General features: G+C 34.3%; 2 protein-coding genes across 3 annotated transcripts; both read right to left on the bottom strand.

Moving 5' to 3' along the window:
- LOC103929975 (sialyltransferase-like protein 2) lies at nucleotides 1-4,006 on the bottom strand. Its single transcript, XM_048566755.1, has 12 exons — nucleotides 3,750-4,006; nucleotides 3,581-3,654; nucleotides 3,260-3,349; nucleotides 2,898-2,975; nucleotides 2,600-2,700; nucleotides 2,323-2,515; nucleotides 2,151-2,241; nucleotides 2,011-2,075; nucleotides 1,722-1,876; nucleotides 1,544-1,625; nucleotides 1,144-1,253; nucleotides 1-647 (listed from the first exon to the last, which is right to left on the bottom strand). The coding sequence occupies exons 1-12, from the start codon at nucleotides 3,835-3,837 to the stop codon at nucleotides 461-463; spliced, it is 1,314 nt and encodes a 437-aa protein (XP_048422712.1). The 5' UTR covers nucleotides 3,838-4,006; the 3' UTR covers nucleotides 1-460.
- A 13,757-nt stretch (nucleotides 4,007-17,763) lies between these two features.
- Nucleotides 17,764-20,601, bottom strand: LOC103929974 (transcription factor bHLH137). Of its 2 annotated transcripts, none has more exons than XM_009339249.3 (8): nucleotides 20,107-20,601; nucleotides 19,723-19,908; nucleotides 19,537-19,602; nucleotides 19,356-19,424; nucleotides 19,166-19,249; nucleotides 18,781-18,978; nucleotides 18,500-18,637; nucleotides 17,764-18,151 (listed from the first exon to the last, which is right to left on the bottom strand). In XM_009339249.3, the coding sequence occupies exons 1-7, from the start codon at nucleotides 20,473-20,475 to the stop codon at nucleotides 18,542-18,544; spliced, it is 1,068 nt and encodes a 355-aa protein (XP_009337524.2). In that variant the 5' UTR covers nucleotides 20,476-20,601; the 3' UTR covers nucleotides 17,764-18,151; nucleotides 18,500-18,541. The 2 variants fall into 2 exon arrangements, with proteins under 2 accessions (XP_009337524.2, XP_009337525.2); XM_009339250.3 differs by having other exon boundaries at nucleotides 17,764-18,056.
- Nucleotides 20,602-27,168: the final 6,567 nt, after the last annotated feature.

Raw genomic sequence — 27,168 nt, 5'->3', positions numbered from 1 at the left:
TGTGACAAATAACACAAGCTATTTTAATTCCATTTTCCTCCTTCATACAAGCTATTGGATAAGAATTTTCAGATACAACACAATTTATATAAATCACGGACCTGTCTCGTGTCCAAAGAATCGTTTGTAAAACCCTCACATACGACACTGCTAATTCCGAAAAACAATCTGTGAACCGATGCTACGGACTGAATCTTCATATCTCATCCTAATGTTTTCCTTTTTGGCTATGGAAAAATCAAAATCATGTAAATGCAGGGCCGCAAGAAGCTTACAACTCTTTCAAAACTCTACATTGAGTAGGCTGGGTGTTGATCTTCTTCCTGAACAATTTTGAGCTGCCACTCTTTTCTACGTACATTAGCTTAAGTTATGACGCTTGGACCCAAGAAATTGGGCTGACAGATTTGTTTAGTTGCTTCGGTGCAAGGAAGGCCGAGGAACCTCAACTTTAAATGGTTCACACAGTGCAAAGCATACCATGCCGAGGACTACGCTCCAGAGGGTACATGGTTGCACTTTTCACATATTTCTGATGGTCTATTGCGGCCTTTCTTAGACTTAGAAATGATGTAAGCTTTAGTTTGACTTGCTTCTTTACAATTGAACACGTACGCAGTGGATCTACATACCCTGCTCCAACTCTCCTATAGTCATAAACAAAAGCATAATTAACACTTTGAAGTGGAACAATATAATCAAATACTTGCAATAGAAAACCGTTGCAATACAATGCAGAACTAAAAATCAGAAATGTACAGGAAAGATAGAGCACCAGGTGACGAATACAAGTTCCCTATATAAACAACCGGATATTGAGGAGAACTTGCATTTTTTTAAGTTGCATCAATGTCATCGAACCTCTTCTCTTACCCTATTTATTAACTTATTTCATGAGTTTTATTGATAGTCAGTAGCAATGAGCCAGCTGACTACAAGCAATAGGACTTATATCCTCTGACTGGGATGGGATTGTTGGGTTGCATCAGAAGTTCCTAACTGTAATAGCGATCTATGAGATTCATAAAGATATATGACTCAATCTTGGTTGAACCTTGAACTCAAGGTCGCAATAATAGTTGCACATTTTAAAGAATCAATTTGACTTTGTTCATTAAAAAGTAAATAAAATTTTTAAGTTACCTCAACAATTTCTCTGATGCAATTCTAGCAGCAGTAACTATATTTCGTTCTGGTACCCATTGGACAACACGGTTTGGATCAGCTCGAAGAGGCGAATGAATTTTGATAAGCTTAACAAGAGAAAAATAAAACGTATTAATAACATAAGAAAAATTACCCACTACACATAAACCGTTTCTCTCAGAAAATAAGCACAAGAGGTAAGTACTTTTCTCAAATAGACAAACAAGAGACGCTACAGTTCTGTACACTTAAAACTTATTTGAATAGGCTAAAACTCTTACCATCTGGGATCCATAAAAGGAGGTTTCTTCCCCCATAGCACTTTCAAGAAACTTCTACTAATATTGCTTGCTTATGCAGATTACGGAATGACAAAAGGAGAAAATAAAACACTTACACCCAAACACTCCATCATCTGGTAGTATGCCCTACCATGTAGAGGAGTATGGCCTTGTCGAGCTTCTGAGAAATATCTAGTCCTGAAAAAGTATGTTCAAGATCCTTTATCAGGTAAACATTTTAAAATTGTGAAGTAGAGCATGTTGGCAGCAGGAGCAGAAGGGAATTCCTTTTACCATTCTTTATATCCTGGATCTACAGTGAAACCATACATATCGACTGAGTCACATATAGAGAGCCCAAATTCAAGAGCCTTGAGCCCAGTTCCTTTTGCGGCAGAACCAAAGGATGCACCTAGCAGGAGATATACATGATTTTTTATTGGAATTTCCTGCAGATGGTAATCAAAATTTGTACAAACAAAACATCAGTACTCATTGCAGGTAAAGAAAACATATGCAGCAACAAGTACTTGGTTTGAGTGTTAAGTCAAGACATCATGTTATTGAATAGCAATATACAAACCCGAATCATCTGGTTCATAGCGTCGTGAATTGTTGTTTTGATGATCAATACTTCCTTTCTTGACTCTGCAAGAATTTTATACTTAGTGTTCCAGTAAATATGCCATATTTATTTATAACAATGTGGACCATTTATCATACCATCTAACTCCACGACTTTATCAAGAGCTTTAGCAGATCCCCTATTAAGAAGCCGAAATGTGCATTTCTTCCCCACATAATCAGTGTAGTTCTGCAGAAGAACAAGGTAAGAAGTTTTCTCAAAGTCAAGTAAACATCACTATCCATACTCCTAAACTAGAGTTTGCTTGACCTGAATTGGTGCACCATTTTCTCTAATAACTGCATCATAACCATCAATCTCCTTCCCAAACCTTGTTTTCAAAAGATCTCCTGAGTTTCCAATCACAGCACATCGGCGAAACATCCGTGGAACATATGGTGGTGTTTCAGGGAGTACCAGTGAAAGTTTTTCCACGCATAATGTTTTATTCTTACAGCGGTTGCTGCAATACAGAAATACAGTTAATCAACTACATGCTCATCCAATAACTATTCATTGTGAAACTAGTATCATGAACAGTACTAACAGGCGATCTCCTTTATTAATCCTACGCCACGCATAATCCTCCCATCCATTTGGTAAAGAATCAATGAACTCCCTGGTCAGTATTGTGGTACTATTCCGCACCTGAGCAATCAAATCACTGAATAACAAATCAACTGTAAAGCATAAAACATAATCAAACCTAACATTGAAAAGGTAGATATAAAAAGGAAGAAATTGATTTCGACATGCAAAGTTGCATGTTTCAATTGATGACATAGTAATGAAAGATCTCAGTTCTTAAGTCTTTTGCAAATCTCTACAAATGATAGAACGCTAACCTGTTCCCATGTAGCCACAGCCTCACAAAGATTAAACTCATATGATAATCCTTCAAGCTCACCGGTTTTGGTATCCTTCTGTTTACACATAAAATTCAGACAATAGATAAGCCCACGGGAGCAACTCAAATTAGTCTACAACCAAATCATCTCCCAAAGAGATGCCGAGACATTCCAACTTCTAAAGAGTATTGCTTGAAGAGACCATGAATCAATACAAAACGGAGTTTACCACCGTTTCTTTTCATTTTAAAGATTATGGTATCTTATCCCTATTCCCAACTCAAATGGAAAATACACGCAATTGTCGATAAAATCTCATTCGCAAATGCAGAACATTTCAACCGGGAAAAAGAACTCACCCATTTAGGAATGGTGTCAGCAGGAAACTGCATTGTGACTTGACAGTAATCTTTGCCAAGCGCGGCTTTCAAACCTAATCCATTTGCAGCCTGCATCACAGTCATATTAATATGACATCCCAACCTTACAACATTTCTGACAACACAAACAAAACCCATTTTGGAGTACCTCAATTCAACATAAATTACCATGTTCTACCAAGCAAAAGCATGCAAATTTTACAGTATATACACTAAAAAATCCAAAAAAAGAAAAGAAAAAGAAAAATGAATGTTAACTGATATCAGTACATATATAATAGAAAAATCCAGAAGGCTCACCACACACTTCTGGAAACCGGTGCGCAAAGAATGCAGCGCCTCCTCATCTTCTTCCGTAAGTCGATGCGTCTCATCTGCACCACAGAATTGAAACCACACACATAAACATACACAAATTCAACACTTGTAGAGAGAGAAACAGGAGAGAGAAGGAGAAAGATAAGCATACAGAGATCGGAGACGCCGATGATGTAGATGAGAATGGCGACCAATCCGAACAGAACAGAAACCACGAACGCCAACTGCAAAAGCCTCATCGGCTTCACAAGATTCAAACTTTCTGGCGACGCGCAGCTCTGAGTTTCTGATAATTTGAAGATTTGCTTTCGAAACGCTACCTCTGACTCTGAGCGAGCGAGCTCTGGATCTCGAGAAGAACTCGCTTTGCTTTCTTGCTCCTTGTGCTTACAGCGCTCCGACTAACAGGAAACAAGAACAAAGAAGACCCGCGTATTTGCAGTTGTACGTAGCCCAGTTCATTGCGGCCCATATTTGCAGGCCCGACTTTTAACTTAATTGATGTATGGGCCTAAAAGCCCATGACACCTCAAACTAAGCTAAATTGTAAGGAGATTTGAGCCTACGAGAATATTTTGATGATTTGATTCTTCCGTCAGATATTTTCCAATTCGAAACCCTCCAGCTATGATGCATGGGCTGCTCGAGTTTTAGATTAATTTTTTAGCTTCAGTGTTGAAGGGGGAGGATAATAGGTTAGAATTATGCTAGTTCAAAGTTCGAATGCTTTCTGTGGAATGTGTTTGGGCCTGAAATACTGGGTTTGGGACGAAGAGAGATAATTTAGTTAAAAGATTGTGATTCTCGGCCCAATGGCGATTTCTATGGCCCTAGCTTAGAAATATATAATATGATCGAGTCATAGCTGAGATAGGGCTTTTAAAGTATTAGATCTAGGCATGGCTCGGTCGAGTCTTGATTGAATCCAAATTGGTAAGAATCAGAACATACTATGGTAAGATTCAAACAATCAAAACATGCGAATGATCAGATAAAAAGTGAATCGAATGCATAAGAGGACTAAGTTCAGAGTCCTAGTTCAAGTAAAAAAGGTCGAGGTCTGATAGAGATGAGGTTTCGGCAAGATAGGGTTATGATGAGAAAATGTCAACAATATCTTGATGTGTGCCAAAGAATCATAGGCCTATTGGGATTCTACTTCGGTAGACTTGGTCATCACGAAATTCATCCCTATAAATCCAAGGTGCTTTATAATAGAAAAATGACCTTCAACTCAACAAACAATTCTCTCTGGATATGTTCCTCAAAAATCCAATTCGTACAGATTCTTCCCCTAACTAAAGAAGAGATCTTGGTGGAATTGCCGCGTATAAAATTGAGCACTCAAACGCTGTTCACGAGACACTTCTCACATGTTCTGAGAAAAACACCAATTATCCTAATTCTCTTGTACATTACTTCAAGTTTATTGGTTATTTATCCAAGTCTCAGCCAACGAGGAGACTTGATTTTTTCGCCGAACGAGGTCACTTCATTAGGTTACCAGCCGAGTGAAGTGTTCCATGATTGATTATTCTCAAGTGCACTTCAAAGTTCGGCATTCAAATGGCCGAACAACATTCAAAGACACTCATCTCTTTTGAGTGCATGTGCACATACATCTTGATATCGATTCAGAACACCTATATTTTCACAAATATAGTTAAGGCAGTTGAACCTGGTGCAGGAGATCCTGAACTTTGCAATGATTTAAGCAACCTTGTCTTCAGGTTCTAAAGCCTAAGACTGTGACGCGTTCCTTCCTCGGCTGTGATTGCTTGAGTACAGAAGTCAACAGTGCATTCAACACCACCATCACATCTATTCTACTCGTCGACCGAGCTCGGTCATGAGTTGGCACGCCCGCATTCACCATAATGATGTAGTTAGCTAATTCATTGCTCGATCTGCACACCACATAGCCTCATTAGTTTTTAAAAGTAATACAAGGAAAAACAAATAAGGCTTCGAGCTTTTAATGTACCAAAGTAAAATATACAAAAGAAATCCATCAGGATTTTGTGTACCACAATGAACATCAACATTTTTTTGATACAACAATATATTCATATTAAAATGAGAGAGGAATAAATTAGTATTGAACTCATTATTCTCATAGCTCGTACCTAAGACCTCTCACATACAAGTAAATAAGAATACCATTAGACTATATTATTAAGTGGCACCACGATCACAACTATCAATACCAACTAATGTGGTTTGTTTGTAAGTGAATGAGGTTCATACCAAGCTAAACATAAACAAGTAAAAATTTGGAATATGAGTTGTTGAATTTGAGATGGTACCAACATCACATAATCAAAAGTCCAAAATATTTTATCCGTCTTCAGTCTTCTAGCTAAAAGAAAACCAAAATTTGTTATGTCGAAACAAAACAAAGGGGGGCCTAGTGCCTACATTCTTATGGGAAAATGTAGCTTTGTGTTCACGGATCTCGTTATGTCATTAATTACATATTAACCATCAATAATATTTGGTAGGCCGTTTTTAAAACGAAGAAAGAAAAAATATCATAGAACAATTTTGTTGTTGCATTTACAAGAATGCATGGAAAAAAAAAATATAGAAAACCAATTGGAATAATCGAAATCCTAATTCCTTGTCCACTTTTCGGGCAAATGCCCAAATTGCCCATGCCCTTTAGATGCAAAGAGAGATATGGAGACCACCCTATTAAATCAGTGTCACCTTCTTTCCTCTTCATCCATAGACAAAAGGGACAATGCCATTCAATGGCCAAGGGGTCCTTCGCATGCAGCTTTGCTTTCACGTAGGGCTATATATGTGGGGGCCATGGTCGAGCTCTCTGCCCCACTGGCCTGAACCCTGGGGTCCTCCATGCACCGCCCAACCGTTGTGCTTAGTTTGGTCTTTAACGTCCTTATCTTTGAAAGGCAGAGAGTGGTTGCAGGAAGATTGTTGAGTGAATGCGCCTTTAGGGTTTTAGTCGAGCTAGCTAGTCTTTATTTGTAAGCTTTGGTTTGTTTGTGACAAGCAAACCAGATAACATCGGCAACAATGTTTCTTGTCTTGCTTGCGATCTTTCCCGGAAGTAGTGGTCAATTTGTGTTTGCATTTCTACACACACCATGTTCTAAGTTTTGCCGCATTAATCGTAGGATAATACTAAAGCATATTCTATGCGGGGGTGCACATATCTCCTGTTTGTAAATAACATATCTTGATCGAATCAAATTAACGATTGGCCATGGAATCGTTTAATACCTAATCTTTATTGAAGATCACTCCTACAAAAAATCATTCGAATTAGAGATCGTTTAATCATCCAAATATATCAAATAAATGGACAGTTTATCATGAATATGTTACTTAATACCTACACCGTCAATTTATTCTATACATTTGACTGACTAAATGATCTCTGATTAAAATGATTTTTTGTATGGGTGATCTTCAAATGAAGATTAAGAAATTGAACGCTTTTGATTATGAAATTTAAAATACTCGTAATCGGGGGATAAATTCATCTCAAGAAAGGAATGCAAGCATTATCCTTAATAGTATTAAAACTGACAAATTTCATAACTAAATATGTTAAAATGAGAAACTTGTAAAAAAAAAAAAAAATTCTTTTAAATGAGAAACTTGTGATGTTCATTGCCTCCTAATTATCACGCCTTGATCATCTCCATTAATTGGCAACTTGATTTTTGCCTGCATAATCTAATTATTATTGATGTCCATTATTAATCTGGCTTGATGAGAAATTATATATGTTTAGTATATACATATATAGATAGTTATGTTTGCATGTCATTGATTGTATCATTTGTCGAACCAAAATAGATACACACACACACACACACACACGATCCATCGATTCAAAGTGGCATAAATTGCTAGAAGCAGCTTTCTAGTTTGTAAATAATTTAATCATGATTATTGATGTCGATAATTGCCCAGAGAAAGAAGAAAATTATTGAAATCAAATTAAGTGACTTCTACTTCAAGTGACTAGCTAGCTGAGATCATAAGTTAAACTTATTGATGTGTATACATCTAACTGGGCTGGCATGATGGTCTACACCTGACTAATATAGATCACTCTAGAATTTAGAGGTCGTGAAAGTGAGAGTCCAAGTAATCATATATCTATGATTGCACTGCTAGTCAATATGAACACGCGAATTATGTTAATTATTAATTAAGCTCTTGATTGGTACACAAATTATATATCCTTCTTGTTTGGCCTTGTCAATCCTATTTGCGTGTGTGTGTTTGCATGGGATGTGTTACGTATATGTGCATCCACATCACATATCAAATGGTGACGATGGTGATCCGCGGTGATGGTGTTTTATTAGTTTTCTGGGGTATATAGGGTGTGCATTTGTTGGTCTAGCATCCAACTCCACGGCCTCATACAACCAATTACATTTTTTTTTATAAAGCTTGATTAGCAAACAATTATTGATACAGATATTATAACTAACATTAGATGTCGTCATCTATTTTTATTAAATACGAGTTTCAAATTGAATTTCATATCCCAAAAGATTGATATTTAGTGGAAAGCGAGTAAAGGTTTGTAACCCTAATTTGTATTGAACTCCTATGAATGTGTTATTTTTTGGAGTTACCAACTCTGTTTTGGTGTACCGTTTAGTCTGGGGACATAACAAAAGACATTAAGGCCATCTCCAACCGAGGACTGGCCAGAAGGCTCATTTTAGCCCATTGGCCCTCCAGGATATTAATATTTTAATGAACAGTACATAGCCATATTTGCCTCCATCTCCAACCGAGGGCCAAAGGGCCAAACATAATTTATTATTTAAAAACTACAACTTAAATTCAAACCCAATGGCTAAGTGATGTCAGCTAGCCGTTGGATTTGAATTTTTTTTTTCTATAAATAGAGTGGATATTGGGCTATAATTCACACAACTTTGAATTCAATCTATTTCAATTCAATCTCTTTCAATTCAAGTTTGCAATGAATTCCAACTTTGGATCCTTTTCGGATTCCAACTGGGGGCCCTCATCAAATTCCAAATTGGAAGAAAAATGGGCGCAAATGAGACGAGAAGATTAGGAGTCTGATGAAGAAGTTCAAGTAAGGCACAACAAACAAAACAAAGCAGCAGCCATGGCTGTGGTCATGGTGTGTCAGCCAACTAAGGAACAACCTCAATGGTGTGGCTCTGTTGCTAGTCGCTCTTACAAACCACGAAACAGAGCGATGATGCATGTCAATCTGATGAACAACTACTTCAACCCCAAGTCAGTGTACATAGAAAAGGATTTCAGAAGTCGCTTCCGGATGAGGCGTCATGGTTTCGAGCGTTTACTTCGTGATGTCCAACAGGTCAATCCATACTTTCGACAAAAGCAGGACAAAGCAGGCCGTCCTGGTTTCTCACCTCATTAAAAGGTTACTATTGCACTTCGAATGATGGCCTATTGCTCCCCATCTGATTCGATGGATGAAACTCATGGTATGTCTGAGTCTACATGCCTTGATACTCTTGAACAATTATGTGACACAATTGTTCAGGTTTACAAAGACGAGTACCTTCGCGAGCCAAATCAAGAAGGTTTGAATCGGCTCATTCGCAAAGCTAAAGACTGTGGGTTTCCAGGCATGATATGGTCATTAGACTGCATACATTGGGATTGGAAGAATTGTCCCACTGGATGGCAATGAGGCTTTAGCAGAAGGTCGAGAAAGCCAACTGTTGTGTTAGAAGCAGTTGCCTCATATGACACATGGATTTGGCATGCTTTCTTTGGAGTCCCTGGATCCCAAAATGACATTATAGTTCTTGGGTGTGCACCTTTCTTTAATCGCTTGACGGAAGGTAAAGCACCTTAACTTGACTACTACATCAACGACCATCAATACAATATGGGGCATTACTTGGCAGATGGCGTCTACCCAAAGTGGACGACACTTGTCCAAGCAATTCCAAACCCTAGGAATGACGTAGAAAAGTTGTTTACCTTACACCAAGAGGCATACCAGAAAGATGTTGAGAGAGCTTTCGGTATTCTACAAGCACGGTGGAAGATCATCAGTGAACCGGCAAGAGGGTGGAGTCGAGAAAATTTGAACTCCATCATGATGTCTTGCATCATATTACACAATATGATAGTGGAGGATAAGCGAGATGGGTATATTGATGTAGAGTTTGATGATGACCAAGAAGATCCAAATAGGTCAAGAAATGCTCGTGCAAAAATATATGATGGGCCTAATTTGCCTTTCAATCCAAGAACTGGTAGTTTCTCTATAAATGAGTATATGAGGCACTATAGAATGATACGTTCTCATACCACAAACAACTACCTACAACAGGATCTTGTTGCACATCTTTGGGCCAAAAGAAGCATGGAGTAGGCGTTTAAGTTTTATATTGTTAAATATTTTTAAAAATGTTGTTTAAGTTTCATGCTGTTAAATGTTTTTTTTTATGTTGTATAATTTTTATGTTGGTTAATTTTATTTAATGTTGTTTCATATTGTTTAATGTTGTTTCATGTTACTTAATTTAATTTAATGTTGTATAATGGCTTAGGAAGTTATAGGAAAAAATAGAATTAAAAAAAAATGAAACAAATTTTATAAAATAGAAGTTATAGGAAAAAAACTAGAATTAAAAAAAAAGTTATAGGAAAAAAATTTAAAAAAAATATGAAACAAATTTTGTGAAATAGAAGTTATAGGAAAAAATGGAATTTAAAAAAAAAATAGGAAACAAAATTTGTAAACTAGAAGTTATAGGGAAAAAATAGAATTAAAAAAAAAATATATGAAACAAATTTTGTAAAATAGAAGTTATAGGAAAAATTTATAAATAAAAATAAATAAATAAAACTGTAAAAAAAAAAAAAAAAAAAAAAAAAAAGTAACGCCTAGCTGACGTCAGCTAGTCGTTATATTCAAAATTTTCCATGCTATTTGTGTCGGTTATAACCGACACTATTTCTTTTATTTCTGTCGGTTATAACCGACAGCAAAACCGACATTTTTAAAAAAAAATTCCAGCCAGCCCTTTAGCCCTTTCAGATCTCATGGGCCCCACGAGCCTTTTGGCCTAACCCTCGGTTGGAGACAGTTTTCGGTCTATTTTTGGCCCTCTGACGCTCTGAATCATTCGTTTGGAGATGAACTAACCTGTCATCAATGTTGGTGGGGTATCTCCTATATTAAAATATTTTTTTTTTACTATTTGACTTTATTTGTTTGATAAATATTTACCACATATTTAAAAGATACACTACGCAATGTCTTTAGTTACATAAAAGTTTATTCCCACATATATACGGAGCTAAGTTTGCCAAGTGCCCTTTTTCATGGGACATAACAGATTTAGAAAGTGTCGACCTATAGCAAGTCAGCTGTGGACCTAATTATATATCTTCATTTTATCTTCTTCTAAAGTAAGCTGGTATAATAAATGACAATTATCTTTTAAGTTTAGACACCTGACTTGTCATGGAAAAGTTGATATAGATTGCTTTTATACGTGTGGCTTTGCTAGCTGGAGAGCTTGGAGATGCTCTCATTGTTCCAATAGAAGGAGATAATGATGATTAATTGCGTAGACTACCCATTTACTCAAACTAGTTGAATTCTCCTGAACTTAGTGGAATATTATGGAATATGGAAGACAGAACTTAGATAAGATTAATTAACATTCTTAAACTTGATTCGGTTTTCATTATAACCGACAGTTAGATAAGATTCCAGCTGCTAATTAGCAACTATACAAGACACACAAATTGATACTAACAATGTTTAAAAGGAAATGGTAATTATTCTCCTAATTAATTTTTAATTTAAACATTTCCAAAATACAAAAAAAAAATTAAAATAAGTTTGTACTATAATTTATATAAAAAGGTTTCAATTTTTAATCTTAGATCTACTCATTCGTAAATTTTTAATCTTTAAAATTACCCATTCTTATAGATTTTATGTATAAAATGTACTAATTTTTTAAATGTAAAATGTACCCATTTTTTATTATGTAAAATTCATTCACATTTTCAAATTCATTTTTTAAACTTTTATGGTTACATTCATTTTTGTTGATTTGAGAATGAATTCATGTCAAGTTAATTCGAATAAATTTATTACTGTTATTAAGCCTAACATCTATCTCCTTTTTTGTTTTGTTTTGTTTTTTTTGTTTTTTTTTTGTTTTTTGAAAAATATACCCATATTGGGGGTTTGAAGAATCTAACAAAAATTTGATAGTACAATAATTTTTGGTTCATTTTGATGAATTTACCCATGTTTATGTATTTATATATGTATACAACATGTTTTGTGTGTGTATATATGTACATACTTTTTATGGCAAAACATGATTTTCTATTGATTATGAATTTTCTTCTCTAGGTTGGGGGTATAATTTATCTTTTAATATTTTCAATTTCACAAATTATGGGTTTTATTTAAAATCTCATTAATACAAACAACTACAAATTTCAATTTTTAAGATAAAAAAAATATAATAATCGACATGGAATTAATATATAGTAATGTCAGAGACTTCGATAAAAAAATATAACCAATAATGTTTGAGTCATAGAACATTGGTAGCTAGAAACTACATTCAAAGTCTTCCTTGTTTTATTACGGCCCAAGGGGGGAAACACGCATATACTTCTTTTGTAGAGATGATTCAGATGAATGAAATATGAAAGGGTTCCATTGATATCTTAGTTCTTAAGGATACTAAGACTCGGATCAATTATCCAGAGTTTGATTTGAGATTTATCATGTGGTGTGGTAGTGTTAATCTTTTCCGAGCTTACTTTTGGAACAGCCATCTTGTTTCAGCTGAGCCAAATGGCAAATGTGCAATGGTTTGCATACCAAACAAAATTAAATTTTGTAGGCCAGCATTCTCCTTTGATTGGTCATGATTTGATATAAGGGTAACCTGCTGAAATAATCAATATATAGCCATGATATATTATTTTTGAGTATGACCTTCTCAATATGTGTATCTATGGATGAAAAAAAATGTTATGGATTTACATTTTTATACCAAGTGTGTAGATATCACGTCTTTATCTCGTTGTATGTTAACATTTGTTGTATATATCGGTTATCGCATCAAATAATAAAGAAAATATCTATGTATATATAGCATGCTTTTCGATTCATGAACACCTGTGAAAGATAAAAAAAGAAAAGAAAAAAGGAATGAAATTAAAAGCAATAATCAAAGTTGGAGTCATCCATCGGTTGTTTCTTGGGCTCACCGCGCTCCACAACTTCAAGAGATGGGACTGGAAGCCTGGACAACTATTGAACAACATAATTGCCAAACATGGTTTACTTTATTCTCTTTGGAACCTGTCGAATACATAAAACAATACGTGTTTTTTCTGATACCAATGATATTGGGAGAACACCGAACTTGAAACATCAATTGCATGAGGTGAATGTTCTTAACTAGCTAACCGCGTTTGAAGCATGATGTGCTTTAGAAGTATATGCAATTCTTAGGGTGAAACCATGCAAGTAGAGTGGATGTGTCCGACTGATTGTCAATGACAACAACATGTGGGTCAACGTAAAAAGTATGTCGAACACAAAAACCACATGCATTGTCTTCCTCCATGAACCAGCTTAAGCATGTCGACCAATCCCAAGGAAAAGAGAATTTCCAAAACTAATATATGTGTCGTTAGTTATGTTTATGGATATGTTCTATTTACAGGGCCATATTTAGTAAATAATTAATTTTAGTTATTTTTGTTTTTACTGTAACCGTTTTTTTTTTTTAACAAACAATGGGGAGGGGGGTGTTAGTCTCACAATGGGCTAGCAATAATGTGGTTCAAATTCGCCATTGACGACAATCGAACCCAAGACATTTCACTTACAAGTGAAGAGGAATATCATTAGACCGTAAAACTAAATAGCTTAATTAACCATATCAACTACAAAATAGTATAGGACACTACTACAAAAATACTTTGCGCGATGAAATAAGTTTGTTGCGTAAAATACAATTTCGTCGGGCATGGTTCGTCTCGCAAAGCTCGTGATGATAGGGTTTGTGTGACGAAAATTAATCTTCGTCGCGCAAAGATAATGTTGCGCAAAGCTTTGCGCGACGAAATATTTTAAATTTAAAATTTTTAAAATTAAAATAAATTAATTTAATATTTTTCGTAACGAAATATTTTGTCGCGCAAGGTTTTTGACTTTTTTGTTTTATTATTTCTCTTATATTAATTTAATTATATTAATTGTTTATGCAACGAAATATTTGGTAGCGCAAGATTTTTCGAATTTTTACTTTTAAAATTTAATTTAATTGTATGATTTTATTTTTTTAATTACTTTGATTTAAATTGACATATGAAAAATAGTGATCAAATTATCCAATATATATAATATATTCAAAAGGTACACATAAATTAACAAAGTACAATAATAAAATCCTAATACAAGTCTATTGTGGTGGTAGTGGCGGGGGATATGTTTCGAGAGCGTCATAATCCTCAACTTTAGCCGTCAAAGTCTAGACGATTCCCTACAAAAAAAAAATATATATATATATGGTCAGATAACAAAATAATAACATAAAATTGGCATAATCTCCCCTAAAATTGGTATACCCCAAATCCGACCCCAAACTCCACTCCTCATCCTATACTCGACCCCAAACTCCACTCCTCATCCTATACTCGACCCCAAACCCTGCACCAAACTCAAAACTAACTCCAAAAACATATTCTAATGAAAAAAAATTAAAATTTGGGGAGAATATATCTTTTGGCAAGATTGAGAGCGAGTGAGAATGAGAGGGAGGAGTGAGTGTGAGAATTAGAGGAGATAGTGGGAGAGAGATGAGAGAGTGAGTGAGAGTGTGAGATAGTGAAGAGAGAGAAGAGAGATTAAGTGAGAGGAGTGAGTGTGAGAGAGAGGGCCGGATTTGAGGAGAGGCAAAGAGAGAGGAGAGGTAAGAGTACAGAAAGACATTGAGAAAATTGTGAAGGAGTTATTTTGGTTTTAAAAATGGTATCACTTTGCGCAACAAAGGATATGAGTTTGAGCGACGAAATATTGGTCGCGCAAAGTCTTAAAATTTTTTTTTTTTTAAATTCCCACGTCGCATTTTTTTGCCTGCCCAAAATTTTAGATTTTTGCATGACGAAGTGTTGGTCGCGCAAAGTTTTGAGCGACGAAGTATTGGTCGCGCAAAGTTTTGAGCGACGAAAAATTGGTCACGCAAAGTTTTGCGCGACCACTAAAAAAAAATTTCGATGGCCCATTTTTGGTGCCCGCCCAAATTTTTAGAGTTTTGCATGACGAAGTGTTGGTCACACAAAGTTTTGTTGACCACTTGAATAAAATTTAAAAAAAATTCTCGTGTCCCATTTTTGGTGGCCGCCCAAATTTTTAGAGTTTGGTCACGAAAAGTTTTGCGTGACGAAAAATTGGTCACGCAAAGTCTTAAAAAAAAAATCCCACGTCCCATTTTTGACTCCCATCCAAATTTAAGGATTTTGTGCAACGAATTATTGGTTCGTCACGCAAAATTTATAAAAATAATTTTTATAAATAATAAAATTTACTGAAAATGTGACTTTACTCCCTTCAAATTCAATTTTTTTTAAAACCCACAATAATATATTTTTCTAACAAAAACCCAATTCGCACTACAATAATAAATTTAAAGCTACTTAATAAATATATATACAATTCAATTTTTTAAGTGTTATACGTACAAAATAAATAAATTTAAAGCTACTTAATACACACACACACATACCATTCAACGATCCAACCGTCAAACTTGTTTGTATGTATTTTGAGACCCCATACGCCAAAAATCGCAAAAAACAAACATTTAAGGATCAAGTAACAGGACAAAACTTTTCGACGGTTATAAACAAAAATCACAATTTAAAGGTTATTTTAACTATGATTTTGATGATTTTTTACAGCTACACTCCTTGACCCTATATGAATATAATGATTGAATTCGATCTTCAATTTAAAATATTTACACTAGTGGATACCACAAAATCTTATGTTATACTTAATGAAAATATAAATAAACTCTTTAAATGTTAGTGAATCTATTGTTTTGATAGGATATGCATTCTACGAAACTAGTTTGAACGATCCAACCGTCAAACTTGTTTGTATATATTTTGAGATTATATACACCAAAAATACCAAAAAATAAACATTTAGACATCAAGTAATGGGACAAAACTTTTTGACGGTTATAAACGAAAAATCACAATTTAACGGTTATTTTAACTCCGATTTTGATGATTTTTTTACAGCTACACTCCTTGACACTATATGAATACAATAACTAAATTCGATCTTCAATTTAAAATATTTACACTAGTGGAAACCACAAAATCTTATGTTATACTTAATGAAAATATAAATAAACTCTAAGTGTTAGTGAATCTATTGTTTTGATGGGATACGCATTCTACGAAACTAGTTTCAACGATCCAATTGTCAAACTTGTTTGTATATACTTCGAGATCATATGCACCAAAAATCACAAAAAACAAACATTCAGAGATCAAGCAACGAGACAAAATTTTTTTACGGTTATAAACGAAAAATCACGATTTAACGGTTATTTCAACTCCAATTTTGATGATTTTTTTTTACAGCTACACTCCTTGACGCTATATGAATACAATGAACTAATTCGATGGTCAATTTAAAATATATCTTTCTAACAAAAATTTGATCCGAACTATGATAATATATTTTTCTAACAAAAGCTCGATTTGAACTACAATAATAAATTTAAAGCTACTTAATAAATATATATACCATTCAATTTCTTAAGTGTTATGCATACAAAATAAAAAAAAGAAAATAAATTGGTTTAGGCGATGAAATATTTGAATTACGTCGCACAAAGATTTAAAAAAAATCATTTTTTTATTTTTTTAAAGACTTTGCACGACGATATATTTTTCGTCGAGCAAGACTTTGCGCAGCGAAGCTTAGAATTTCGTTGCGCAAAGTCACTTTGTGTGACGATGTGTTTTTTGTCGTGCAAGATTTTGCGTGACGAAGTTTAGAGTTTCATCGCGCAAAGTCACTTTGCACAACGATGTGTGTTTCGTCACGCAAAATTTGGTCACACAAGGGTTTTTTTTACTAGTGGGAGGCCAATATTCAGATATTCTCTGCATTAATATTTTACTTACTCCTCTTTTTTTTTTTTTTAATTTAAGCGAAATTCTATAATGCATCAATATATGAGATGTTTTATTTTAATGGATGACTGAGTTTGCGTGTGTATAAAATTGGTGCATCACATACAACAGTGTATCATATGACTCTAAATTAAGTAAATCTTTTTTAATGTGCTTGAGATCCCCTGAAACTTTTATATGTTTATTTATTTTCCTCCAAATCATAATTGTCGTTCCTTTGGTGAAACATTGTTACAATAGTCTGCCATGTTTCCCGGGTTTGTTTATTTCTTAGATTCAGTCAATTACTACCAGAACAATTACTTCTTGATTGGTCTGTCTAGAAAAAGCATTTAATTGCAGCCCAGCATATGACTGTCATGTGACTTTATCAATTCAAAGAAATCAATGAATGTGGTCCTCTGCAAAATTTTATGAACGGTCACTCGAATTCTTACAATCACTTCCATACAGTGTGCGGATTTATGAATTTTTCTTTACATGAAAAACATTTGGTTAAAAAACTCAGTTGGTTAAGATGTTCACTTCGTGCATTCGACATCCTAAATTTGATTTTCTTAATTTTATCGTATTGGTCATATAAAAAAAACTTACAATGACAAGTTCAAGCTACCTCGCATGCCTCAACATGGAAATTAGTTAGCCTTTTTTTTTTTCCTTTTGGGTAAAGTGAGATGTAGGTCACTTATACGCACTGTTTAGCTGCTGGTCTAATTAAGCTCAACGGATGGTTCTGCCTAGAACCGTCGGGTAGATAATTTGGGGGAATTAACCTCAGGTCATCAGAGAAACCGATCAGTCTCACAATAACGCCAGAACAATACCAAAAAGATTCCACAAACAACTACTGCATAACCAGTCATGTCAACTGCAAGCCTACAGCAACAGAATCAAACAACCCTACTTTTAGGGTTTTACTTTCTCAATTCACGCACCACAAAAAAACACGGTTAAAAAAATAACTGAAATAACTAGAATAACTGAAACCACAGGAATTGGTCAAATACATTTAATGGTCAATATAATATTCTTCTTTTACATATTAAAATTCCAATTTTTCACCACCACCATATGGCTATGGGGCCTTGGAATTTGTGCATTGGATAATATAAGGCAAGGGATCTAGAAAAAGATTTGGTCTTTCATTGGTCGGTTGCTATCTGTTGTCCTTTTGTGTTCTTCTGCATCCACTGGTATTGCTTGCTGACCTTTATTCATGTTCAAAGCTCCCACTCCAATGGAACTGTAAAAAAGAGAACCTTAAGTTTTTGATTAATTTTCCACGTCTGGTTTTCTTTTTCTCGGTTTTTTGCTGCTTTCTTGTAGTCTGTTCACAAACTGGAAAGACCAATTAAAAAAAGAAGAGAGCTTTGTAAGTTATATAAGTCAACAAGGTGGACAATAACAAAATTATGGTTTTTTTAATATGTTTCGGTGGATTCTATACGAAATGATTTTTGGCAATTGGTCATTCATCAAGAATTCATTGACAAAGATCTAATGCACTGAATAATTCATTGATCAAGATCTTATACATTGGAGTATAGTAAAAGTTTCGTACAATGATTAAAGGCTATAATAAACACAAGTACGTGGTATTACATTGATTTAACTAGTAATAATCTTATCAATTTGTGTATAATTATGTACTTGTTTTTAAGTACGAGAAAGGAAATGAGGGCCAACCATATGCTGTTATGCTTGTGGGGCAGCTTTTTTGCATTATAATTAATTGAAAGAACACAAGTTGCTGTTGCTGAAACCACATGGATTATGAAAGTTTTGTCTTTGATCTTCCACATCCCACAACAAGCTCTCACTGTCCTGAAAACGATATATGTTTTGTCATGAACCTCAAGGTTAGAAAAAAATAGTATTAATTAATAATTCATTAATTAACATTTGTTTAAGTGATTTTCAAAAGAAAAATTGAAATTGGGTCAACAAATTAAGTCAGAAATATATACCTGAGAGAAGGTATTTGGCCTTTGAAGTAGATGTGAAGCTGAATTGTCCAGAAAATGATAGTTGTTATTTGTGGTGATGGCGGCAGTGGCAGCGGCAGTGGTGGCAGTGATGTTGGTGGATGTATCAGCAAAAGGTGTGGACTGTATTAGGTTGCATTGTTGCGCAGATGGATATGGTGATACCATGCTACACAATCTCTGCATGGCAAAAAATAAAAACCGAATTGTAATTACATTAGTAATTTTTGGTTCATGAATTAGGTTTTTTGAGAATGAAACTCTCGTGTCTCTATTCCGATTAGATACGAACGGAAGATTTTCATTCCTGTGTTTGAAAACGCTGTGAAGTGGGATTGAACATAACTGATACTTTTTAACTATGTACCTCTGGTTTAACCACTAAAGCACCCATGTCCATTCCAAAGTCAAAGAACATTGGATTCGAAGAAGCAAGTTTCAGTGAGAGGAACTGATCGAAAAAGAAAAAAATAATTAGAAACAATTGGTTAAATCACATATTCAATTAAGATAAGAAATTAACATGTATGTGCACGGATATCACAGTAAAACTGTACCTCCACTTGATTTTGTAGGGACTGAACATAATTGATAATTTCATCCAGCATGACTGCCCTTCCAGTTACCTAATTTATTTATAATAAAAAGATCAATCACATGAATCTAGTCAGAAAAATTACATAATATATACAAATAAGGTAATGACAAATAAGCAAGAGAGAGAGAAGCTGGTTCCACCTTGTCACAGCCAGGGACAAGTTTTTGCAGCATCTTCATCCTCTCACTAATTTTCTCTCTTCTTACCTAAAAAACCAGAGAAAAAAGGAATACACAATTATGAGATATAATAAAATGGTGGGCACAACAACAATTTTGGGAAATAAACTGTTGGGTATGTTTAATGAAATTTCATATTTTGTGTACCCTTTCTGCAAGGCTGTGACTATCTGTAGCCTCACCCCTCCTTGCTCTAACATGAATGTAGCCAGTTGGAGGTTCTTCTCTTACTTTCACCTGGTCTTTTTTATCTGATTTAATCTTCTTTTCCTCAGCTTTCTTGGTACCGCCACCAATCTTCTTTTGCATCTTTCCCTTATGCTCTTGAGTACCCTAGTGGAGTACATCACCATTAAAACCCCCAAATTTCCATCAATTAATATCTGAAATTCCGTACAACTCACATGGAAAAAGGAAAATTTACACATACAAGACCAGTTTTATAGCAGGTACCCTGTTTTGTTGTACGCGACAGATATAAGACCATCTTAGAGACCATGTATTCACTATATATATATATTATATAAATACCTTGGATTGAGCAGATTTGAAGGATGACCCAATTCTGGATTTTCTCTTCTTGTCCATAGGAGTTACTTTCTGAGTGACCTGCTCACCAATTTCAAGCCTATCCACATCCACAACAGTTGAGGACTCTGTGCTCTTGTTTTTGGTCACAGAAGGCTCATTCTCATTGTCACTAAAAGCAGCCTTATGAGTGGAGCTGTGATCCATAGTGCAGCTGCTTTCAACAGCTCTTGAATTATTATCAGCTTGAATTTCCCGGGTTAAAGGCTCAGATGGGGAAAAGAAGTTACTGTAAATGATGATGTCATTGGTAGCCGGAGCGTTGGGCAAGAAAATTGAGTCAAGGCTGCCATTGTATGAAAAGGCTGCCATTGTATAACAATATATATATATCTGGAGAGAGAGAGAGCTTTTGAAAAATTGGAAAAATGGTTGAGAGAGTTCTATGAAAGAAAGTGATAGAAGAGGGAGATGAGAGAGAGAGAGAGAGAGAGAGAGAGAGAGAGAGAGAGAGAGAGAGAGAGAAGGAGCAAGTCAAGAAAAGTGGGTTGTCTGCGAGAAACCGAGTGGGAAGTGGCTTATATAAAGGTAAGGAGGGGCCGGGAAGTGGAGAGAAGGGAGACATCCAAAAGATGTATAAAATCTTTTGGTAACTCATTCCCATGCAAATTTTTTTTGTACATTTGACCAGTCTTATCTCATCAATCCCTTTCTATCTTATTTTCTCTCTCTACATAAATATACATATAGGTATGGTTGTGTATAAAAGAAAAAAACAAAAAAAAAAAACAGAGAAAAATAAATAGCTTATACTATCAACTATGGGTATATATATTACTTAATTTTGACTGTAATAAAACTAAATATGTTTTTTTTCTTTTGATACAAGTAATATTGTGAAATAGAAGAATCACATGCAACTTTTAATCATTTCAACTATAAGTCTTTCACAGTAAAATATGTTTTATAGTGACCATGTAAATTGTATCAAAATTCAAATACTTTCTGAAAATGTATTTAATTAAAAGCATTTTTTACTCTAAAAGGTGTATAAAAAAGTAATACGTGCTTCTTACAAAAATAAAAGCTTAAACGTGCTTTTACAATCTATAAACACTTTTAATGTTTAACGTCAAACGTACTAGAAGCACTTCAATATGGTAAAATTGGTCAAGAGTTATACATAACAACATGGCTAAGCTTCTGCAAAACTAATGAGGTGACCATTTTAATTAGCAAAGGACTAAAACATCGTTAATCTACTTTTTTCAATGTTCACTAGCTGGGGCATCTTTTGTACTTGTGAGGATGTGGGATTCTCTATAAGTTTTTACTAAGTTTTTCCTTTCATTAATTTGAGACTCTTTTACCGTCATATCCTTTCAGTATTAACCATTTGGTTAAAAATGAAGTAAAATGTCCATGTACATGAACAGAAACAATTGCACTACGCAGACTGAGACTAAAAGCAACAGATCGACGGGTACCATCAATGAGAAAATATCACTATCAATACTCAGTAGAAAGTAAGAGAAGTAAATAAGAAAGAGAGGAAACATAGTAAGAGAAGTAAATAAGAAAGAGAGGAAACATAGTAAGAGAAGTAAATAAGAAAGAGAGGAAACATTGAGCATTTACCCCTAATTTTCTTCTGATTTTTCTGACATTATTTGAGATAAAGAGTTAGCTATGATGATTTTTTTTTCAGTTTGGTGAAGTACGTACTGCCTATGTCTTGAATTTAACTATGATCCAACGTTTTCTCTTGTTGCACCAAAAATATATAGAGGTGGATTCTTTGCCCTTTTATTTTCATACTTTTTCTATGTTTTTTTGTTTGTGTGGTTATAATTAAGTTACATCAATATTTTATATTAATTTTTTATAGAAATAATAAAACAATTTATAGAAATAATAAAACAAAAAGTAATAGGAATATAAAATGTTGACGTGACTTAACCGTGATCACACATCATAGAAGGGCATGGAAAGAGTATGGAAATGAGAAGGCAGACAATCCATCTCCAAAATATATACCTCCAGCCTCTTATCCTCTTGTAATTTTACATAACTTCTTTTTTCAGATATGGGGTTCCAGTCCTATGGCATTTGAAGTGAATCAATCACTTAAAAAAAACAAGGATTTGCGTACAATAGAATTCGCATTGTGTTGGAATACTATTTAAACCATGCAATATTGGTCTCTACCTTAATAGAGAAATTAAGGTGATCTATCAATCTAATGGTTCGAACGCATTTGTATTTGCATAAGAGTTTTGCGAAAGATTATTAATAAGTTGAATTAAGATAAATTTTGTCTAAGTGTAATTTTTTTTTTTCATATCAATAAAATTACCTTGTACCATCGAGGTTTTATAAAAATAAATAAAAGTGAATCATGATCATATATGGCTGAACTCATGTCACGGGGTGAGAAATGGTAAGGGACTTTTCATGGACTTTCTAACACCTCACAGTTTAACGTCAATTCTCATCCCAACATTATAAAATATTGTGTAGAAAACATGAGGTGACAAAAAATACATGGAGAGTCCTACTTTTAAGAGAGTTTCTAGTACTTTTTTGTATCATTGACATGTCAGTCATCCGGAATTAAACATATGGATGTGTTAAAAATTAAAGATATGGATGCGTATTACTAATTAGGGATTAATTTAGACGAGTTTCCTTAATAGGAACAAATTAGGTCCACCGACTACGCTATGGGTACCCTATTCTTAGGGCATGTCCTGAAGGTCCCCCATTGTTTAGGCCGTAGACGATACAGCATTAGGTTCCCCCAGTGCTGGTCCATCAACACAAATAATAGAGACTTTCGCTACAGAGTCAGCCGTGCAAGTTACCCTATTTTTGCGTTGCCCGTCGATCAACATTTTCGCATTATCGCTAGACCGGCATTTTTGCATTGCAAATGTATCAACTGTTGAATGTTGATATATTTAAGATCAAGTTGCCCTTGATTGCAAGTTTAAGGGAACTTTAACGTAAAACTTTTGTTATTGTTCACTTTAACGAAAAATCACATTTTTAGATTAAAAAGTCAATCCTGGTATCAATCATTTTACCCTTTATTTTGTCTTTATAGTTAAAACTCAAAATTTTCAAATCATTTTCATTAGTTTTTATTTTTTTTTTAAACCTAGACCACGTTATTTAGAACATAATATATATATTTTTTTTTTAAAAGAACGGCGTCGTTTTTTCGATTAAATTTATATATATAATAAAACGGGGGACCACTTATCCCCCATGATACCAAGATCTCACCGCGAACAAAAAGAAGGCTGCGTGTGCGTCCCCTTTTGGAAGTAGGCGGCGGCAGGCAACCGCCTCCGCTGCCAGCCAATTGACCACCGCGCATCGTCGCCCTCCACGGCTCCAAGTCGTCGTCAGTCACCACCAGCCACAGTCAATTTGTAAGGTAAATCCCTAGTTTTTCAAATTTTAGTTATTTAAATTCCTAATTTTATTTAATTGATAACTCAATATGAAATTTTGTTAATGATTGATATGAATTTTGTTAAAGATTGACAAAAAAAATTGATATGAATTTTTGTTGATGACATGATATGAATTAGTTGAAATTTGAACCTTTTACCCCTTTAAATTTTGTTAATTTCTCAACAATTCATGACGCCTTTAAGTTATATATTGTCAAAAGGACAAAAAAAAGGTTTCAGATTGCCTTCTGGCGATGACAAGCGAAGTGCATGAACCAGAGTCCACGCGTAGGTACGTGTACATGTCACGTAAGTCTTAGGGTTCTTTGCTTCTTTTGCCTTGCTCTTTTATTTCAACTTTGGAAGTACCATCTTAAGGGGAAACTCTGTACTGTATGCATGTATGTGTTTGCGTTCATTTCTCTCACTGCATGAAAAGTGAAAAAAGCATCATCGTTTCGACAAAAAAGAAAAGAGAAATGCGCTCAAAAATGAGACTTTTCATACTCTTTGTCAATTCAGAATTCTACATCAATTTTTATTCTAACATTATAGAAAAATAAAAAATAAAAACGGCAGCAGCATCATCATTATTGAATTGGATTCGTGAATTGTAAGGTATCTTTCAGCCAGGAGCTCTCTGTGCCGTGCATCTGCATGCACTACCATGAAAGCATCATTCATTCAGACGTTTCTAATAATGCCCTATTTTTCTCTCCATTTTTGTACCTATGACAGTGGTCACTTGTCCTCACCAACGAATGAAATGCACAATTAACATTTCTCCAAAAGGTGAATTGCTCTTTACTACCCTAAACTATTATGTTAGTGTCCATCTACTTGTTTAACTATTTTTTAACACGTAGTGCTATTCACATACTAATTTTTACTTCTCATACACTATTTTCAATTTTTAATCGTCAGAATAAATAAATTGAAGAAGATCAATAATCAAAATTAATAAGGAAGTGTGGAAGGTAAAAATGGATGTGTTAATAGCACTATCCTTTTTTAACCAATTCACTTTCTAAACTATTTAAAATTGGCCAATCTCAACCCCAACGTTAAGTTTTTTTTTATTTTTCATCCAAATTGTTATTATTGGCGGATGACGTGAACAATTTGTTGGAGAATCAAAGATAACCGAATGGGTTGTGTGTTCCAATGCGTTAGACGACCTAAGAGAATGAGAAGGGTGAGGTGGTGGCGCCGTACGAGGGAGGTTTGGTGGTGGCGTCGATTCTAATTTTTAGGTTTTTCAAATTGAAAAGAAAAGTTGCACATGGGTAAAGTAGGAATTATAGAGAATTTTTGTTGTTAGGTGGGGAAAGATAATGCGGATTTTGATTAGGTATAAGAGAGATAGTTTAAGCTTATAAGTTAATCTATCGGTAGATTAATCTAATAATTCTTATTAACAAGGACTACAACCGTCTTCAAAATGAAGACCTAGGTGAGTATCACTAATTTAACAATATAAAATCATGTATTAGACCACTTAATACTCAAGTTTAAGATTATTCTTTTTCTCGTAAATGACGAATTTGATAATACTTTATTTCCAGTCGAAGATATTCTATAATACTTTACTATTTTCATAACTTCATTTTCTTTAATTTGCTCTAGTATTATATGTAAGAAGATCTAACTTCACTTAAGTTGGTAATTTGCCTGGATTCTCTGACAAAATTTGAACTCTCAGCCTCATCATTTATTCGAACCCTAGACTTCCATCCCATCAATTCCTCCATGCAAGAAAAATATATCCTCAAAATTTGGTCGGTCTGAAACTGATTAGATCTTGGCTGTCCACCTCTTTAAATGGCTAGTTTGGCCGGTCCTTGCTTAGGTAAACGACTGAGATCTTCTATTAAATGCAACATGTTGACTAGCTAGACCTAACCAGAAGCCAATAATAAAGAGACAACTGGAAACCATAATATTTTGAGCACATTTTCCTTGCTTTATTTATTTTTTCCCTTCTTCTTCTTCTTCTTCCTCCTCCTAAAAGAACCTGCAGATGTCCCTTCGTCCAGCCCTTTGGATAATTTTTTGCAACTCTGACTGGTTGTTGCTGCGTTGGTTGTGGTGGGTGCATGTATATTGATGGGTGTAAATAGCATCTTGATTGGCTGTAACTGAGTCTATTACGCGTGAAGTGCGGTAGTCCTCCTTGTATATTGTCACCGTTCTCATACTCTAGTCCTGCAAATAAAGACAAAGTCGGTGCATGTAGCTTGGCACCCAATAAACTTTAAGAAGTCCAAACTCATGAGCTAATAAGATCGGCAGAAAACGATTACATTTGCATTTTTTACTAAAATATTAAAAAGAAACTTAGGATCCACTACTACAATATTAGCTTTAGATGACGGATGATGGTGACGGATATTAGAAAAATCCTGTTGATTATATCCAACATAAAGTCCTGGTAGATATTTAGTGGCGGATTCTGGTTTAATGGTGGCGATTATAACCGATAGAAATTTACTATTTTATTATTTTACTTTTGGTTATTATTTTAGTATTTTGGTGGTTATAAACGACAGAAATGAAAATTTTATTATTTTAAAATGTTATATTGATTAAAAATAAATAAATAAACACATATTTAAAATTATTTTTTTCACTCATGACCCTAAAGTCTAATGAACCCAATTCCCACCAACCATAAATTTTCTGAGAGAATAATAACAACAAACTACAATCTGAAGCACTATGTCTGGCACTTACAGGCAAGCAACAAGATACAAAGAAATTCCCTCACAGGCAAGCAACAAGATACAAAGAAATTCAAACAATTTTTTTCAATGCGTCACAAAGCACATTGTCTAGCACATAAACACACATGAACATCTGGGTACTCTATCATGTCTGATTTTATTATTTTAAAATGTTATATTGATTAAAATAAATAAATAAACACATGGTTTTAATATTTTTTTTTCACTCATGGCTCGGTTGGATATAACCGACACGAACAAAGTAAAATTTTGGATGGCCGCTAGAATAATCTCTGAATGTTTTTTTTTTTTTTTTTTGCGATTTTTTACTAATGCTATCTCGGAGTATATACAAACATATTTGATGGTTGGATTGTTGAAACTAGTTTCATAGAATGCATATCCTATCAAATTGATAGATTTAACAAACACTTAAGAGTTAATGTTATACTTCCATTAAGTATACAATAAGATTTATCCATTAGTGTAAATATTTTAAATTGAAGATCGAATTCATTCATTGCATTCTTATAGGATCGAGGAGTGTAGCTGCAAAAAATCATCAAAATTGGAGCTAAAATAACCGTTAAATTGTGATTTTTTGTTTATAAAAACTTTTGTTCCGTTACCTAATCTCTGAATGTTTGTTTTTTAAGATTTTTTTACGTATGCGATCTTGGAGTATGTACAAACAAGTTTGACGGTTGGATCGTTGAAAAAAGTTTCGTAGAATGCGTATCGCATCAAAACGGTAGATTAAACCAACACTTAAAGTTAATGTTATACTTCCCCATCAAGTTTAAAATAAGATTTTGTGGTATCCACTAGTCTAAATATTTTAGATTGAAGATCGAATTCATTCAGTGCATTCCTATAGGATC

Source organism: the organism of the source record quoted next, unplaced genomic scaffold (genome assembly GCF_019419815.1).
Source record: "Pyrus x bretschneideri cultivar Hongxiangsu unplaced genomic scaffold, Pyrus_bretschneideri_v1 Contig42, whole genome shotgun sequence".
Taxonomy (NCBI): Eukaryota; Viridiplantae; Streptophyta; class Magnoliopsida; order Rosales; family Rosaceae; genus Pyrus; species Pyrus x bretschneideri.
This window is presented reverse-complemented; position numbering and strand designations above follow the sequence as displayed.